The following is an 18434-nucleotide window of genomic DNA, read 5'->3' as shown; positions in this document are numbered from 1 at the left end:
TCGTAGCATAGAGATATAAAATACATCGTGAACCGCACCCTAACTACGGAGGGAGTGTTATCATATACGCAACCATACCCACATTTATAAGAATCTCAAAAGGCCCTAAAAAATGGGGACTCAGCGTCCCCTTCTTCCCAATTCTTGACAAACTCTCCATTGGAGACACTTTTAGGAAAACATGATCCCCTACTTCAAAATTCAAATCTCTCTTACGACTCTCTACTTTGTGTCGTTTGTAAACTTTTCAGTGTCACTGGCACCTTTGCTGTAGCTTCTTTCATTTATTCTGGCCCGATCGACTGTCCTTCCCCAACTTCATCTCATAAAGAGCCTACCATAAAGAGCCTCATAAGGGGTCATGCCAATGCTATCATGGTAACTATTATTATAGGCAAATTTCTCCAAGGTTAATGCCCCTAGGTGTTTCATAACCCACATATCATACTCAAACTCTCTACTCATGAATCCGTCCAAAACTAAACTTTCTCTGTGCATTTACAATCATTAAGTTTATCTAACACAATTTTTACAACTCCTTTTACAATTCAATCATGTCAAAGTAGCAAATGAAAAAGAACCAGGAAAAGTTTATATTTACTACAGAGACATAAAATGAATGAACATTCGGTATTTTTCACCATGCATCCATCTTCTTATTGATTCATTTCCCTTAGGTATGGTTCCACTAGTTAGGGTTTTGGTTCCGCCTTTTATCTTACTGTATTTATAAATGACATATAATGAGTACACTCTAGCCTAGTAAATTAAATTCTAAAACTCAAATAAGGTATGCAAATGCATTTGAACCTCTAGCCCAGGGTTAAATCCACACCTGTATCCTAATGTCCCTCTCGCCCTTTCACCTCTTTGTAACCTTACTCTACCACTCCTTGGTTTAATCTACAATCCGCCCACACCCTTGTCAATATTACCACCTGCCCACCTGTTCATCCATACACTTACTAGACCCCTATTGCACTTATCGACTTCATACACCGACTTTTTCATTCTTCCATACCTTAAGAGAATACTTACTACCTCATTTCACCTAAAACTCTCATACCACAAGGGACATTCTTATAATAGCATAACTAAAATAGAACTCTAATACCTTTCTTGTACACACAACGGCCTTTGGTTGGCCACCCATACACCTATTCTAGTCCTAACTCATCCCCAATGCTACCCCCACACACATATCTTTAATAACTACACTGCCACCAACTATCAAACACTCCTCCGACACTAGTTCAGCCACACACACCCTCTCATCGGCCTTAATTCTCACTGCACTACCATCAGTTCCTTCAACCACAAGCATGTATACAGACCAACAGTATATAGCCATGCACACCAGCTTTCCCTTAGACACACGTACACCGGCAGTACACCGCCACACCCCCACCGACCTTTACTTGGACACACACACACTGGTTATACACGGCTATACACAACCATTCACACACCGGCCTATACTTGGCCACACACATCGGCAATACATTGCCCCACACCACCAGCCTTCACTTGGCCACACCAACACCAGTAGTACCCTACCATACACACATAACGACCTTCTCTTGGCCACACACACTGGTAGTACATTGTCACACACACACCGATCTTTTCTTGGCCACACCAACACCGACAACACAATACGCACACAATATAATACTCACTCTTAGACTACATATTTACTATATATTTAACCCATTCATCTTACATTCAAAAATATTTGAATATAATACTTTAAATTTAAAAATATATATAACTATACAAATCCGTATGTTATTTATTATAGAAAATATGGCAATTGTGTATAAAAGTTATTGTTAATTATAAATAAAATTTTATTTTTTTTATTGATAATTTAAATAAATAATTATTATACATATATATTTATTATAGTAGTTTTATTTTTATATTTAAAAATTAAATAATATATAGTTTATATTCAATTAAAAATATTTTATTTTTCTATTTATAAGATCTAAATCGATAATTATTATATATATTATTACATTAATTTGGTATTTAAAAATTATTTAAAATTTTTTAAAAATAAGATGAACGTATTAACATATGTCTCCCGGTTTTCTATGTATATATATATATGTATGTATATATATAACATAGATTTATAGAAGATGGTGAAAATATTGAATTAGTAAATACGGCACAAATAATTTCATAAAACCGCACAGAAAATCCCAGCTTTACGATAAACCCTAGCAAGCACTCAGTATACATCCTATATAAACGACTCTCTCCCATCTTTCACAGCCTTTGGAGAGTGGAATAGAAGAAGAAACGAAAATGGTGTCGGGTTCGGGGATCTGCGCGAAGCGTGTGGTGGTGGATGCGAGGCACCACATGCTTGGCCGGCTGGCTTCAATCGTCGCTAAGGAGCTCTTGAACGGGCAGAAGGTCGTCGTGGTGAGGTGCGAGGAGATATGCATGTCAGGAGGGCTTGTGCGCCAGAAGATGAAGTACTTGAGGTTCCTCCGCAAGCGAATGAACACCAAGCCCTCTCATGGCCCTATTCACTTCCGCTCCCCCGCCAAGATCTTCTGGCGCACCGTCCGCGGGTTCGTCTTTTTATATCCTTAAATTTCCGCTTTACCTATTTAGACATTTTGCTTGATGTTGAAGTGCAAAAATGTATTGTGTTTATAGTCTGTTTGGTTGATTGACAACTGTGGGCTAGGTAAGAAATTGATTGGAACATTTTGACCTATTGGGGAAGTATGTTCCGGTTAGTGCTTGAATGGTTATCACATAGGAAATCGGGTTTGATTGGTTTTTTGGATTTTTGTTTGTTTCTTCAATTACAAGTATCGTTTTTTGGTACATTGCCTTTATTTTATTGATTGAGTACCAATGTGACAAATCTGTGTTTCATAAAACTTCAATTGATCTGAGTTTAAGATGTTCTATAAGCTTGTGAGTTGAGCGTGGGAGTGTGATAGCTATCAGTTGATGGGGGAAACACTAGTCCAGAAGTCAACTTAATTTTAGCAAGGGAATTTTGTCTCTGATAGATCTCTCTTTCGTTATTTGCTATAGAATGATCCCACACAAGACAAAGCGTGGAGCTGCTGCTCTTGCACGATTGAAGTCCTACGAGGGTATTCCTCCTCCATATGACAAGATGAAGAGGATGGTCATCCCTGATGCTCTCAAGTGGGTTTTCCTGTCCCTGGCCTCTTTTCTACATTGGTTTTTTTTTTCTTATTTTTATTTGTTTAAGGAATTTTTTACTCTGTAATTTAGGGTATTGAGGCTTCAGAAGGGACACAAGTACTGCTTGTTGGGTCGCCTCTCATCTGAGGTTGGTTGGAACCACTATGACACCATCAGGGTGAGTTGCAGTCATTTTGTCTGTTTTCCATGCTTAACTTTCTGTGCAGTTTGGTTCCATGAAGGTTTTTGTTCTACAGTTTGATTCTGTCCATTCCTGTTCTTTGTATCAGAGCATCTTCTCCATTTTTTTAATTCTGTTTTACTAGAATTAAAAAGTCATTTTTATCATCTTTACGGTTCTGCATAGGTTACCATGATTCTTGTTAAGTCCGATTGAAGTCCCTTCGATAGAACCATTCATATGTTATGTAGTGCAGCTTTATGACCAATGATCATCTCTTTTCAAAGACTTCTAAAAATGCTTTGCAAATTGTGTGCCTCTCCCATTTATTGCTTCTCACTGGTGAACTCTCTTAACCTGAAAGTAGATGATGTTCATCCTTCCGAAGCATAAATAAATATGGCCAGTATTAAACAACCCCGTGCAACTCTTTGTTTTTGTACAGTGCTACCAGTCTTCTGGTACATCAATTTCTTTGTTTCCTTAATAATCTGTTTGTAGGATGGCTAATGGTTTTTCTGTCCTCACTAACGGTAAAATGGGTGTTTAAGAGGCACAGCATGCTGAGTTTCTACTAACTATGGTAGGCTGTTGAAGGAAGTGTCTAGCTGTAGTTTGATAAAGACAAATGGGATATCTCTAATGTCATGTCAGAGTATTGGCTCTAGCAACAAAATGAAGTTTCTTGAGTTTATTTTATGCGTAGACTTAGATTACTTTTCTTAGGGTTTTATGTGATCTTATCCAAGTATGCTTAATAGTAAACAAGATTGCATACAGCATAGCTTGTAATTCTTTTTGTAATTTATGTCTTCCATTTACTGTGTTGTGTGCAGGAGCTTGAAAAGAAGAGAAAGGAGAGATCTCAAGTGGTTTATGAGAGGAAGAAACAGTTGAACAAACTTAGGCTGAAGGCTGAGAAGGCTGCAGAGGAGAAGCTTGGCTCACAGTTGGACATTCTTGCAGCTGTTAAATATTGATGTGGTTTTTTATCAGTAGGTTGCAGCTTACAATTTTGAGTATTGTGTTTGACGAAAGTTGTTATTTCCATTGTAGACCATAAAGTTGAAAAATTTTTCAAGACACAATTTGTTATCTGGTTTTGTTAAATTTAAGATATATTGTATTGCTGCCAGCAGTATTTTCTCACTCTCAAGATTCTGTTGTGTAGCAGGATGGTTCTCTAGAATTACGATTTGATATTAGTGATTGCTTTTATTATATTTTCTTGAACAATAGTGTTTGTTATTCATATAAATTCTAGATGGGTTAAAAGAAGATAGGTAGTGTAACTTTTTAAATTTTGCTGTATAATAAAAAAGGAGAAGGAATTTCAGAGTTCTTTGGTAGATTTTTAGACTTTTGACTTTTAAATTCTGGAAAATCCACTTCTAAATTTTGGAAATCTCAGGTTCTGTTAGTTGTAGAGAATCATTTTCAGTTTTCACCTTTTAAATACATACATCTCTATATACAAAACAATAAAAATACATAGTTGTTCAAATTCAATCCATTCACTTGATCACTTGTTTAAACATCTAGACCAAGCCCATTTTGGCCTACATATCCAATTCTCACAAGATCAAGCCCAAGCCCAAGCCCAAGCCCAAGCCCATTTCTTCGTATAAACAAACAATTTTTTTTTTCTTTTAATTCAATTATCGGTTCGTTTTGGACAGAGTCGTTAGTACTGAAGGGCAATTAAGAATAGCAGCCCAGCATCAGAGAACATTGAGCAAAAAATATTTCGTCGACAGCAGGGTTCGAACCTGCGCGGGCGAAGCCCAACAGATTTCAAGTCTGTCTCCTTAACCACTCGGACATATCGACCTTTGTTGATAATCCGACAAGTTTCAGTAAGAGGCCATACAGCGGCCCTCAAATGGCTCGTCACGAGAACGAATTTAAACAGAAGATTCATGAATCATCTGAGATAGCCACGACTTCGACTTCATCGAGTTATGCTTTTTATATAGCTTTATCTGGTACTTCCATAATCTCATCAATCTTTTTTTTTTTTTTTTTTTTTTTTTTCCTTCTGAACAAGGTCATTGCCGGTCGAGCTCTCGAAATCGATTGCTTATATGTCTATTCTGTTTTGGCTTTCGAAATAGGGGCTGAGCTTTCTGGTGCAGTTGCTTGCTTAGTTCCGTTCTTTAATGAGCTGATGAGACTCTCATTCCTGTCTTGCTTGAATTTGAATCAACGAGTGAAGAAAGAAGGGAAGAATGACTTTTTCTTTGAATCGCGTCTTTTAATAGTTGCTCAATCGATGAATTTTTAAATTACAATTTACAAATGGTATTATGGGCTGAAGGTTATATTATATGGGCTGGGCTAATCTGAGCCTAAAACATAAAAAAATAACTGATTAAGAATTAGTTATTAATTGGATTTAGCTTAGACAAGAAGAAAAGTTACAAAAACCTCTGAATCATATATAGGTCAAGACCCACAAAGTTAAAAGTTGAGTAAAATGGAAAGATGTTACCACGTATACAGACATGAGCCATGCAAATTAAGCATCAATTACTGCAATAATTTTTATCGTAAGGGTTTTGGTGAATTAATTTGTTCAACCTTCAAAGAATATATATACCTTTCCTTTGTGTAAAAGATTTGACAGTGTTGAGTGAGAATTAATTTGAAAGCCAAGTTATGTGTATAAAGAGATCAACAAGTCAAAGATATCATTGCATTTAATGCGGGTCCATCCAACAGTCGGTTATCCGTACAACAGGTTTTGTGGGGAGCAATCATCGGTTTCGTTTAGATAGTAACGTTAATATCTTGGTTAGCCAACGTTAATATCTTCGACAGTCTGGTTTTAAGAATCACAAAACTAGTAGTGCAAGTGGTAAGCAGTATTATATAATTAGCAGACAATCATAACTAAAACAAATGAAGCCGTAATAATGAGTACCTCTAATCACGCCAACTTTAATTATAGCCCATGTCTCCTCAATCCCACTACTTGGCTCTTCCAGTATTTATCCTAAGGCTCACATTTTTTGTTTCTTTCAAGTAAATATAGCTCTCTGTCTTTTTGGTGTATCAAGGAACTAGATATCTATTTCTAGCAGCCAGGTTTTGTTGAGGGGTCGGATTGACTCTATGGCCCTAAACTCCTTCTGGGTCTGTGTTAATCTCTTTTTCAGTTTCTGGGTTGTTGCTTTCTGTGATCCAGATGGTATAATTTCTTTCTTCTGACTGATTTCTCTATTTGTTCGTCCTCTCTGATTGTCTTTTTTAATGCAATATGACCAAATGTTGATTGCTTTTAGGCTCTATATTGCTAATAGAAATGCAACCAAGACATCAATGTATTTGATAAATTTCCAGTTAGAAAACGAACTGCAAGGCTTTATTTATTTTGATCATTTCTCTAATTTCTTGATCTTTTGTTCTTGTTCCACTAAGAAAACAAGTAGAGGACAGTTGTTTTGAGTGTGCTCTTGCTAATTTAGTTGTGCGTGTTTGATGGTGAGACAGGTTACTTGAGCTTATCCTGTGGTGGAGCGACAAGTTTTGTTGATTCATCTAACATCTCCTGGGTATCAGATGCTGCATACATAAGCACAGGCAAAACAACTACCATTGATTACACAGAGGGTGCCTCCTCTGATGGTGTCCCAGTTCGTTTCTTCCCGGATTCTGATCAAGGTCGAAAATGTTATAAATTGCCATTGATGAATGTGTCATCACTGGTTCTTGTAAGGGCAAAATTTGTGTACAAGAACTATGATGGACTGGAAGAACCTCCAGCATTCTATGTCTCTCTTGGTACAGCCATTACTAGCAATGTAACTCTTGCTACGAATGATCCATGGACCGAAGAGTTTATCTGGCCAGTTACTAAGGACACTCTTTCCTTCTGTTTGCATAATATTCCAACCCATGGAGCTCCGGTCATTTCATCACTTGAAATTCGGCCACTCCCTCGAGGTGCTTACCAAACTGCCATGGAAGATTATTACCCTGACAAGTCTCTGAGGAAGTGTTATCGTATTAATAGTGGCTACATGAATGGCTCTCTGCGGTAAAATCTTGCAATTTTCATGGTACCTTCATCTTTGGTTTTGAGATCTGGTTTCATTTTCAGCTTTTTCTATGGTTGACATAGGTACCCTGTTGATCCCTTTGATCGCATCTGGGATGCTGATCAAAGCTATTCTCCCTTTCATGTGTCAACTGGAATCAACATTTTTTCGAGCTTCAGCGAGTCAAATCTTAGTGAAAGTCCTCCTGCTTCTGTTCTGCAAACAGCAAGAGTCCTTGCACGAAAAGATGTCTTAAGCTATGAACTTCCTCTTAATACTGAAGGGGACTATTACATTGTCCTCTATTTTGCTGGGATTCTTCCTATATCCCCTTCTTTTGATGTCATAATCAATGGGGATGTCAGACAATCAAATTATGCAGTCCAAAACTCAGAAGCCAGTGCTCTATATTTTGTGGAGAAGGGAATCTGGAGCTTGAACATCACTCTGAAAAGCATCAGATTCACCCCCCAAATCAATGCAATTGAGGTGTATGAAATTGTTGATATTCCATCAGAAGTCTCCTCAACTACAGGTGTCAATCCCTTTTGGTTGTTCGCCCTCTGATTGTTGTCTTTGTACTGGCTACAACAGAATATTTAATGATGATATTCTGTTAACTGCTCTTGCAGTTTCAGCGCTTCAAGTTATTGAGCAGTCAACTGGTTTAGATCTGGGATGGCAAGAGGATCCATGCTCTCCTTTTCAATGGAATCACATTGGATGTGAAGGAAGCATAGTCACATCATTGTATGTGAATTCTAATAATCCAATCCGCTGATATTGCTGTTCCATCTTTCATTAGAGATCTATTGGCGCAGGCTTATCAATTTTTTTTTCCACAGAGAGCTTTCAGGGATCAACTTGAGGTCTATTAGTCCTACGTTTGGTGACTTGCTAGATCTTAGAGCACTGTGAGGCACTTATCAACACAACTTTTATACTAATATTCTGTCTCAACATGAATTTTCCCTTTTATGTATTTACGCCAGATGATGTTATGCTGCAGGGACTTGCATAACACTTCACTTACAGGAGAGATACAAAATTTGGTTAGCTTGCAACATCTTGAGAAACTGTAATTTCTTCACGATAGAGTATTCATAGGGGAATTCTTGTTGTTCATGAATTAGACAAATAATGCTTAGCTAATTTTCAGGAATCTGAGCTTCAATGAGCTAACATCCTTTGGGTCTGATTTGGAGGATTTGGTTAGCCTTCAAATTCTGTAAGCTGTTGCGTTCTCTCCCCAGAATTTACCCCTTTAAGATTTTGTTGATTTCTCTTCTCATGAAACTCTTTGGAGCCTTTACATCTCAAATGGCAATACATTTTACTCCAATGCAAAATATATTTGTAATTCATTGATCACAAAGGTGAACTAACAATGTTTTGTTTTTCTATTCCTTTCCCCTGCATGGAGGGATCTGCAAAACAACAGTTTGCAGGGAATAGTCCCTGACAGCTTGGGAGAGTTAGATAACCTTCACTTGTTGTAAGTACTAGACTTTGGAATTTTTCACTATGTCCTCTGCTGGATTAAAATTTGAATTCTATGTTCCTCAGAAACCTGGAAAACAATAAACTGCAAGGTTCTCTACCAGTGTCATTGAACAGAGAGAGTTTGGAAGTTAGGTATTACATTAATAGTCTAATTTGTTAATTATAATCCTTAATCTTTGTCTATTTATTTATTTATTTTTTGCATACTTGTGCATTTGTTTTCTGCAGAACATCAGGGAATCTATGTCTTTCCTTCTCCACCTTGGCATGCGATGATGTTTCATCTAATCCTTCAATTGAGACACCTCAAGTCACTATCTTAACCGACAAGAAACATACTGATAGTCATTATCATTTAGCAATCATATTTGGTGTGATTGGAGGAGCCTTATTTGGTCTTATCTTCCTTTCTCTCACACTATTTCTCTACACGAGAAAAAAGAGAACTGGCTTGACATACACTCCAAGTACACAGAACTTCGAATTGTAATTCTAATGAAAGTTTAGTAGAGACAATCTTATAAGCTATAGCAATACCTTGATGTGCAGGGCCATCAGCAGAGGTCAGAAACTGGAATGTAGCAAGAGTCTTTTCTTACAAAGAAATCAAAACAGCTACAAATAACTTTAAGGAGGTCATAGGCCATGGTAGCTTTGGATCTGTTTATCTTGGGAAGCTACAAGATGGAAGACTAGTAGCTGTTAAAGTTCGCTTCGATAAAACTCAACTTGGGGCTGATTCTTTTATTAATGAGGTTAGATTTGATGCCACAATAACCTTAAAGTCACATGATTTCCTTTGCACTTCTTAAATTTCAATGTCATTGCTCATTTACCTTAGTTTTCCATGTCTTGGGTTGTTTCTAGGTGCATCTCCTCTCCAAAATCCATCATCAGAATCTTGTCAGTTTTGAAGGGTTTTGCTATGAATCGAAGCAACAAATACTAGTCTACGAGTATCTACCTGGTGGATCACTAGCTGATCACCTATATGGTAAGTTAGGCAGAAACCACAGAACTTAGAAATTTATTCTTTGTTAAATTTTGTTTCCATTTCAGACATACCTGTTTCTCTATGTTACAATGATTCTTTCAGGTCCTAGCAGTAAAAAAACCTCATTGAGCTGGGTTCGAAGACTAAAAATTGCTGTTGATGCTGCGAAAGGTATGTCTCAATCCTTCGGGTCAGTCTTACAAAAAAACAGATGCATATGTAAAACTAAATTTAACAAGATTAAATATGAGCAAATAGGATCTTTCTGCATATGGTATGGCCTCCTTCAGAATCTTTTCCTGCATGACACACCTCGTGTATAATTTCATCCTAAAAGATGAATTTCTTGATTACTTGGTGAGGTTTGAGTGTCCCACAACTTGTGTTTGAAAAGAAAAACTGCATTGTAATTTTTAAAATTTTTGATAGTAAACATGAATTTATTTCTCTCATGGGTAAATTACCTTGAACAAACTATGTAAACTTTGCGTTTTTCTTGTTTAATTTTTGCTTGACTTGGCTTGTTTAATTTATCACCTCATGCAACATCCAAGTCTATTTTCAGTACAGAAATCTCTTCTTCCTATATATAGCATGGCATTGTTACTGTGTCAGAGATCAATGGTGGCTCATTTTTTGACCTGATTCTTTTAAAGGATTGGACTACTTGCACAATGGAAGCGAACCAAGAATCATACACCGTGATGTGAAGTGCGGTAACATCCTATTAGACAAGGAGATGAATGCTAAGGTCTCTGACTTCGGCCTCTCGAAGCAAGTGACACAGGCAGACGCAAGTCATGTCACTACTGTTGTTAAGGGCACTGCAGGCTATCTTGATCCTGAGTAAATCTCGAATAAATTCACTCGGCTTATTATTTGATTAACTTGTCAGCACTGATTTGTTAATCTGATTTCAGGTATTATTCCACCCAGCAGCTGACAGAGAAAAGTGATATCTACAGCTTTGGAGTTGTCCTTCTAGAGCTTATTTGTGGGCGAGAGCCATTAAGTCACTCTGGAACTCCAGATTCTTTTAATTTGGTGTTATGGGTAACTCCTACTGCCTTCTTTACTTTTCAATATTACCCAACTTCTCACATTTGGTTGCTACTCTATGCAAAGATAATATTGTATAAGATGATGTTTGTTTTACTGTCTTCTATTAATCAGACAGAAAAAGCACAAGTTGCTATAATAGTGTTCAGTACTATTTTTTATAATATAGAATCCTGGAATGGGATAAAAATGTATGTTCAAATTCAGAACAAAAGAGTCTAACTACATACGTGTAACATATTCATGGGTGTGGGTGCCTATTGTTTTTGTCTTTGATTTGGAACTGCAGGCGAAGCCTTACTTGCAGGCCGGTGCATTCGAGATAGTGGATGAAAGTCTGAATGGGACATTTGATGTGGAGAGCATGAAAAAGGCAGCCTCAGTGGCTGTAAGGTCCGTAGAGAGAGATGCATTGCGGAGGCCAAAGATTGCAGATGTACTGGCTGAGTTGAAAGAAGCCTACTCTATTCAGCTTTCATATCTCGCTGCTCGTGGGCATGCTGATTAACTAGAGACACAACAAGTACACAACCAAATTAAAAGTATTATCTTAAGTTTAGCTGCCAAATATGTAAAAAGTGTTGGCTTTTGCAGATTACACTACCGGTATGTTAGACACGGTGCGTCTAAGGTAATATACTGGAAGATAAACAATAGGGAGGCTGTCCCTTCAAATTTTACAAGTACATATATCTAATGGAGGTTGTCAGTTTAGTCTTTATAGACATATTTTGGGGAAGGATGGGTGTATTTGGGAAGAATATGTGTACTTTTTTTGGCAATCCTAGTAACAAGCTATTTTTTTCTCTTCTTTAGAAATTTGCCAGCTACAACTAAAAACTAAAGATTCACACCATGCAGTGCAGCCCATGCCTAAGAGTTTCAGCAGCACACCAGGCTACAGAGGACTGAACGAGCCAATTAAAATTCTCTCACTAAGTCTTTAGCTTGACTAATCAAAGTGTACAACTCTGAACGAGAACTTGTTTCGAGTTTACTGGAGATAAGTTATCTTTCCAGACACGTAATAACTGCTCTCCCTAAAACAATCAACCGATACAGAGATTTTTTTTAAAAAAATAAAAAGTACGCAGTATATTAATTACATGCACCAAGTGAATGCAAAACCCATGTACAAAAAAATTTATATATCAATTAGTATGTCAATAAGATGATACAAATAGATATCAAGCTGAGAACAAATATCTTAAGAAGGAATCAGGTTAGAGTGAACTATATAACCTAATTTTGCTGCTTATTGCATCTGATTTACCTGGACCACTAGACAAGTAACTACCCCATGCATAACTGAGAAAAGATACTTGGATAAACTATGCTCGAATTTGAAGATCAATAGAACTATCAATTTTCAAACTTTATCTCTCTATTCAACCAAAGGTTGCAACTACCATCCAACCAATAAATGATGGCTGGTATGCTCCATTTCTCATGTAATTGTTTGGAGCAGCCAATAAATTTTAGATAGACTAGGGAGAGTAGCGCTGTTGCACAAAAAGGAATAGTGCTGTTGCAGCAGCCGCAGCATAAGGAAAGATGGTCCAAATTCCCTGCATGAATCTTAAAATTAGACACCTGAATTTACAATTCTAGCAACTCTTGCAGCATAAGAATTTTCTTTACCACTGCTGTTGCAACAGTTGCAATGCCAAGTATAGGATTCTCCCTCAAAAGAAATCCAATTCCAAGCTGAATTAGCAAACAAATTGAATGAAGAAGCATTAGCCACCCCAAGACCACAAGTGAATATAGTTATGGTATTATCAAAGTTCTTTGCATCTGAAGCTGACAGATTACTAATTGAACTTTTCAGTTAATTTTTCAGAGTATGAAGTAGGAAGTTCGGATTATAAGTGAATTAGTTAGCAAAGTGGGCGCTACGATCATGATCCCTAATACCTTGATACCACAGACTTGCATTTAGGTGCCTGTGTAGCCTCAGGGATAATGGTGTATTAAAGACAAAAAATTTGAAGACTTCAGACCAAATATTTCCATGCATGTATTGTTATCTATATAAAATAGAACAATACCAACCTGAATTGGAAGAGTAATCAAGCCACCACAACAAACTCCAGCAAAAAAAACATCCGGAGATATACCCTGCATAGGCAGAAGAAATTATGGAGATCATACCATCTGACTACAAGGAACAGATCTTGTTATCTAACAAGCAGCAGATATCAGAATATATCATGTGCATACTTCCAACAAAAATAATGATATACAAATATCCAGCTTCACTATCATAATCATCAAATAATACCATTCCTCAAAGTATTGTTGTAACTCAGGTTCAAATAACAGCAAAAGTTTGTTGTTTTAACTCGATATCATGCATTATTCCTTCTTTGTGTTATGTACATGGCTATATCCCTGAAAATGTTGGATATATGCAAAATAAGTTTTCTCAGATCAACTAATGACATACTTTCATAAGCACTCTTTCCTCTACTTAATGCAATTGAGGCTTTCATTTAAGAAAGAAGTAACTTATTTGCGTATATGAAGCAAATTTTCTCCTAATTCCAAAATTCAAAATTTTCTCACTCTCTTTGGAGATAATATTATAAACTGTAACCTGAATTATCAAGTCAAAAGACATACCCAGAACATGTTTCTACTTTGGTTATCCTAACCCAGTATAGCTTTGGAATATACATTATCAAATCTATGCATTCGGCAATTAGCAGTAAAATATCACAACTTGGACAGTTTTAATATGTCATCATGAGAGCTTGATTTGTTTCTTTGGCGTTCCACGGCCCCATATATCCTTATAACATTTTCCTACCTCACGCTCTTTAATAAATAAAAGAATTCATTCGTATGGGCAGATCCAACCATACTTTTAGATCAGAAAATATCCCTAGCAAATAAATAATAAAACAAGCAATTATTTACCAGGGCACCAGCCAGAAAAGCAGTAGGATTTCTTACTCCAAGAGAAAATCGCTCAACTGCAGATCATAATTCATAAGATAATGAGAAGTAAAATTGAATATCATAGTGCAAGTGTGCCAGATCCATGGGCATGACAGACACAATAAACATAAGAATAATTAGCTAAATACCATTCTAGCATTTTAAGAAACTAGGCATGTTTAAGAATGCATTAAGTTTATTATGTGCCTGAGCAATGGCTATTTGATCCCAATAAAATCTAAAAGTAGAACTATAATGAAATGACTGGGGCTAGAACAATGGCTATTTGCTAGACTCAGCATACAAATATATTTACTGTATCTGGTTTAATTACACTAGTCAAAACATAAAGGACAGATAAAGCAGAAAGATCATCATTTGTAACAGTAAGTCCTGTTTTCCAAGAGTTAAAAAACTGTTGTAGAGAGAAGGAAAAAATAATAAAGGGGAAAGATGCAGTTGATGCCCCCAGAGAGGCATGTGATTGGGCACAAGGTTTTAAAAGGAAAATGACCTGAAAATTTAAAAGCTCACTTTCCATTTTGATGGGCATTATGGTTGCAGATTATTTCATATGATCATGCAAGATACTCACATAGTTTGAACATACCAGTTTGTCCTTTTGAATGGGAACAAAACATATAGAAATAAGAACATGAGCCTGATAACTCACCAACACCTACAAGATTGCCATATCTTTGAACAACGCGTGTGATGCTTGTTGCTTTTTCTTTCCCAATCCCTAACTGCAGCCATCATGAATATTACAAAAATGCATGACTCATTACTGGGAAAAAAACATATATGCATTTTGGCTCATAACCAATCATCAAGATTAATGGATCCATGCAAACATATGCATATGTTCAGTAAACCTGAAGACCTTCTATGAAAGAAGCCAGTTGATAGGAAAAACCTTTGAACAGACATCATCAGATGCCCCACTTTGCCTGAAAAGCTTCCCAAGGTAAAATGGTATCATATCACTTATACAAACTCCCCTGCAGTTTCAAGTCATCATGACATAAAGATAATCAGAACTCCCAAAGCTGTAGTGACTCAGCAGAAAAGATAAGCAGAAGAAAAAGAGAAGATAAAAAGAGAAACACAACAGGAAATGGGAAAAGAAACCAAAAGAAACAAAAATAAGAAAATAGGATTCTCCATGAGCAGCTTGTAGGTGGATTGTACACAAAATCATTCACATATATAAGCAAACAGGGTTCAGATTGCTTAAGCAAGAAGGTTGCTAGCTATAGTTTTCACCTTAATACACAAATTTAAGCCTTGAAGCCTGGTAAAATCACGTGGTGAAGTCTGAACTCTAACATGTTATTATCGCTAGAGAAGGTTCCCTCACCATTTGCACTATCTACTAACAAAAATTGACATGAAACAACCAGATAGGAAAGAACTTAACAGAAAACTGAGTTATAACTAACCAGTATACCCACAGAACAGTTGATACTATGTAAGGAGCATTTCTGGAGAAAGATTCAATAAAGGACTGCCATGTGCCATCAAATGAGAGCATCCTCGCGAAAGATACACCAACCTACATTTGCGAGAAAATTCACCATAAAGTTCAAAAGAATTACAATTCTAAAAGGAATGGCAGTCCTTACAATTCTAAAAGGAATGGCAGTCCTTGACAATAAAACAAAACCTATCATAGTGAGTCATAGCAAATGCTTGAGTCAGTGAAACAGAAGTACCAGCACAAAGCACAGACCCATATATTTAGAGCCTCTTCGCTAATAAAAAGTCCACATCCTGCAGCCATAAGCAACCAGAAGTAGATCCATCTGCAATGGGGTATTGCACAAGAATCTTCAGAACCATTTTATTCAATATACATCTGAGGAGAAAAATGACCATTATTTTCATGAACCATGAAAGTTTTCAATTAAGAAAAGCAAAATAAAAAAAACATTCAAAGAAGCAGTTGATTTAACAATTGTGGATTTGGAAACAGCTCTAAGACTACATATGCCCTGAGAAGATTGAGACTTTAAGAGCCAAGCACATAATTTGACAGTATGAATCTGAATCTGATAAAATGAGCAGAAGCAGTTTATTTAATAGAATACATTTGGGGGTGAGGGGAGATCAATTTGACTGCTTTTTTATTAAAACGCTGTTTTTTTGTCTTTTTTTTGGACTACGTCAAACGCAACGGCATGAGACTGCCCGAGCAACAAGTAGAGCTATCGACAGCTGAAAAGCAAGATTTTGGACTCGCAAGGTCCTTAATCATGGACTTTCTACCATTGCAGCCACCTCTCAGGTGGTACCCAAACCATTATTAATATCAAGAAATTGCATTGGAATTTGTTTATATTTAGCTTTGAAAAGAAGAGGCGGGAGGAGGGGAGAGAGAGATAGACCAAGAAATGCAGTTTATTAATGAATTAAGGACAAAGGACTTGGAAATAGCTCTAATTATAACATTTAGCGAACATCCTGGGAAAATTAAGAACTAGGAGCACATACCCTGGCGCATATTCTGGAATTACAAATCTATATCCAAAAGCCTTGAACGTGAAACCAACAGGGGAAGCCATGGCTAAAGTTGATGAACCTTCAGCCAGACATTGAACTCCTAGTGATGATCCAGGACCAGATGGCTTGAAGCCAATGGATATGACCGTGATAGTTGCCGCTACAACCAAGGCAATTGATAATTTTGCCAGAAATGAACTACCTGTACTAGCAGCACCTATGTTTTGATCTTCAGGTACCTCTGCAACCTCCTGTTTTTCCTCTGGGTTATCTTTATTAGTATTCTCGTCCTGAAGGCTTCTTATCCTGCTTGTATGATTGTGAGATGCATTAAACATTTATGTTATGCAATAATCAGTTGCAAGGTGGCATTCGGCTATACTACAAGAATTGCTACTGAGATACAAGTCATCTTACATATGAAATCTCAAAGATAATAAGGCAAATCTATTTGAGAGGAAATTTCATAAAGTACAAAGAGCATAATTTTCTTGGATGCAATCACAGGGTTCTAGATTAGTTGTTTCACAGTCCTATTCATCTTTCCTTCCTTGAAATAATTAATTGGATCAGTTATTCTGAACCACGAAGCTGAAAGTATAGGTTAAGCACAAGGCCATTATTTCTTGTGCGGAGATTTAATTAAAATAAGTGAAGTGAAAATCAGTATTGGACCTCAATCTGTATTGGAAACTTTGCCCCTTTGCTCCAATACCATGTAAAACAATTAATTGAACCATTTATTATTTTTACTATGACATTTTCCATCAAAACCCAGCCGGCAATGAGCACAACTTGATAGCCTCCAGATTTATATAGGAAGATAAAACTCAACAGTAGCAATTAATCAAGCAGTCACCATTTCTCCGATAATATCATACTTCTCCTGATATTAAGTTTATAATCCAATGCACTGATAGACTCTTTAAAATGTTCCAGAAAAAATGAAGGAATTTTATTAAGTGTCTAATTCATAACCAAAGGCTCACAAGTCCCAGCTTCAAAAATCCAATAATAATAAGTCATTATACATCCAAGCTTTGATCAGGAAACAACTAACCTATCGTTAAAAAGAAAAATAAAATAAAAGCTAGTTACTGGCTTTTTCCTTTAGAAATGACTAGTAAAGCAAATGCCAACACTTCATCACCTGCTATAACAAGAAAACCACATCGACGAATGCAACGATACGAATGAAAATGACTAAGTAGACGTGATTTATTCAATTACGCAAAGCAAACCAAGGGATCATGGAAGAACACCGCACTCGCCAAATCCTTCTTCCAAGTTTTCACTTCCTTTAGTCCTTTTGATAACGAGTATAAACAATGGAAAGTAAAGAAAAAAGGGGAACGAATAATGGATATACCTGGAATTAGATGACCTACGGAACTGAGAAACCAATATGTATGCAGAGTTGTCGGAGGAAACCCGACGAGGGACATTGAAAGAACTCGCATCGATTAAGGGTCGTCGATTGAAGGGTGTATGAACCGGTTTAGGAGGGTTTAAGAAAAATCCATTAACGAAAACCGCCGCCATTGAAGACATATGTTTCGGAGCTATGTGGTTAAGAGCAGAGAAGAAATGAGGCGAGGAAATCAGCAGGTTCTGGTTTTAGGTCCATGTGGCATGGCGTGAATGGTTTAAGTGAACAGACTGAAGGAATGAAAACGAATATACTGTTATTTTTAGTGTCTGGATTTCGCAGATACTCCTCAAATTTTTAAAATAAAAAAAAAATCAAAAATAAATTAATATACTGACATACTGATGCATGATGAAATTAATTTTATTTATGTAAAAGAATATATTTGTAAAACTAATATAATATAATATTTTTATTTAAATATATATTTTACCAAATAAATGATTACCGAATGTTAAGCACAATTAAGAAGCTTAAATATGACTTTACAACTCTAATTATATAAGTAAATATATTTTCATTATTCACTGTTTAAATAATCATTATAATTTCTCCTTATTTTTATAATCGCCTGCAAAACTATAACTTCACTCGTGTAGA

At 36.5% G+C, this 18434-nt stretch overlaps 3 protein-coding genes and 2 non-coding genes across 7 annotated transcripts; 3 read left to right on the top strand and 2 right to left on the bottom strand.

The window, feature by feature from the left end:
- Positions 1-2211: 2211 nt before the first annotated feature.
- LOC110821822 (Ribosomal protein L13 family protein) lies at positions 2212-4513 on the top strand. Its single transcript, XM_022051772.2, has 4 exons — positions 2212-2588; positions 3067-3183; positions 3274-3361; positions 4201-4513. Exons 1-4 carry the CDS (start codon positions 2317-2319, stop codon positions 4342-4344), a joined length of 621 nt encoding a protein of 206 aa, XP_021907464.1. The 5' UTR covers positions 2212-2316; the 3' UTR covers positions 4345-4513.
- LOC148266713 (small nucleolar RNA snoR137) lies at positions 3693-3833 on the top strand. The gene has a single exon (XR_015818204.1). It is a non-coding gene; the product is annotated as a small nucleolar RNA snoR137 (small nucleolar RNA).
- Positions 4514-5112: 599 nt separating the features above from the next.
- TRNAS-UGA (transfer RNA serine (anticodon UGA)) lies at positions 5113-5194 on the bottom strand. The gene has a single exon. It is a non-coding gene; the product is annotated as a tRNA-Ser (tRNA).
- A 558-nt stretch (positions 5195-5752) lies between these two features.
- LOC110821709 (Leucine-rich repeat protein kinase family protein) lies at positions 5753-11771 on the top strand. Of its 2 annotated transcripts, none has more exons than XR_015817809.1 (16): positions 5753-6554; positions 6857-7403; positions 7488-7939; positions 8037-8154; positions 8250-8318; positions 8414-8482; positions 8564-8632; positions 8828-8899; positions 8971-9039; positions 9136-9374; positions 9457-9662; positions 9775-9901; positions 10004-10072; positions 10558-10747; positions 10841-10954; positions 11250-11270. XR_015817809.1 is itself a non-coding variant. In XM_022051626.2 (16 exons), the coding sequence occupies exons 1-16, from the start codon at positions 6479-6481 to the stop codon at positions 11466-11468; spliced, it is 2724 nt and encodes a 907-aa protein (XP_021907318.2). In that variant the 5' UTR covers positions 5799-6478; the 3' UTR covers positions 11469-11771. The 2 variants fall into 2 exon arrangements, 1 of the variants encoding a protein (XP_021907318.2); XM_022051626.2 differs by having other exon boundaries at positions 5799-6554; positions 10822-10954; positions 11250-11771.
- Positions 11033-18066, bottom strand: LOC110821710 (uncharacterized). Of its 2 annotated transcripts, XM_022051627.2 has the most exons (10): positions 17775-18065; positions 16397-16711; positions 15636-15708; positions 15346-15458; positions 14820-14904; positions 14577-14649; positions 13883-13938; positions 13016-13081; positions 12602-12667; positions 12092-12528 (listed from the first exon to the last, which is right to left on the bottom strand). In XM_022051627.2, the coding sequence occupies exons 1-10, from the start codon at positions 17954-17956 to the stop codon at positions 12448-12450; spliced, it is 1110 nt and encodes a 369-aa protein (XP_021907319.1). In that variant the 5' UTR covers positions 17957-18065; the 3' UTR covers positions 12092-12447. The 2 variants fall into 2 exon arrangements, with proteins under 2 accessions (XP_021907320.1, XP_021907319.1); XM_022051628.2 differs by lacking the exons at positions 12092-12528; positions 12602-12667 and adding an exon at positions 11033-11468 and having other exon boundaries at positions 17775-18066.
- Positions 18067-18434: the final 368 nt, after the last annotated feature.

Source organism: Carica papaya, chromosome 3 (genome assembly GCF_054855325.1).
Source record: "Carica papaya isolate Zhongbai chromosome 3, ASM5485532v1, whole genome shotgun sequence".
Classification (NCBI taxonomy): Eukaryota; Viridiplantae; Streptophyta; class Magnoliopsida; order Brassicales; family Caricaceae; genus Carica; species Carica papaya.
The sequence above is the reverse complement of the archived record's forward strand: the minus strand, read 5'-3'. Positions and strand labels throughout refer to the sequence as shown.

Coding starts and splice junctions, on each gene's coding strand:
- LOC110821822 (XM_022051772.2), top strand. CDS start 2,317: ATGGTGTCGGGTTCGGGGATCTGCGCGAAGCGTGTGGTGGTGGATGCG. Junction 2,589..3,066: donor TTCTGGCGCACCGTCCGCGG/GTTCGTCTTTTT, acceptor TATTTGCTATAG/AATGATCCCACACAAGACAA. Junction 3,362..4,200: donor ACCACTATGACACCATCAGG/GTGAGTTGCAGT, acceptor TGTTGTGTGCAG/GAGCTTGAAAAGAAGAGAAA.
- LOC110821709 (XM_022051626.2), top strand. CDS start 6,479: ATGGCCCTAAACTCCTTCTGGGTCTGTGTTAATCTCTTTTTCAGTTTC. Junction 7,404..7,487: donor TACATGAATGGCTCTCTGCG/GTAAAATCTTGC, acceptor TGGTTGACATAG/GTACCCTGTTGATCCCTTTG. Junction 10,073..10,557: donor TGCTGTTGATGCTGCGAAAG/GTATGTCTCAAT, acceptor ATTCTTTTAAAG/GATTGGACTACTTGCACAAT.
- LOC110821710 (XM_022051627.2), bottom strand. CDS start 17,956: ATGTCTTCAATGGCGGCGGTTTTCGTTAATGGATTTTTCTTAAACCCT. Junction 14,905..15,345: donor ACTGTTCTGTGGGTATACTG/GTTAGTTATAAC, acceptor TTGAAACTGCAG/GGGAGTTTGTATAAGTGATA. Junction 12,668..13,015: donor TGATTACTCTTCCAATTCAG/GTTGGTATTGTT, acceptor TTGCTAATTCAG/CTTGGAATTGGATTTCTTTT.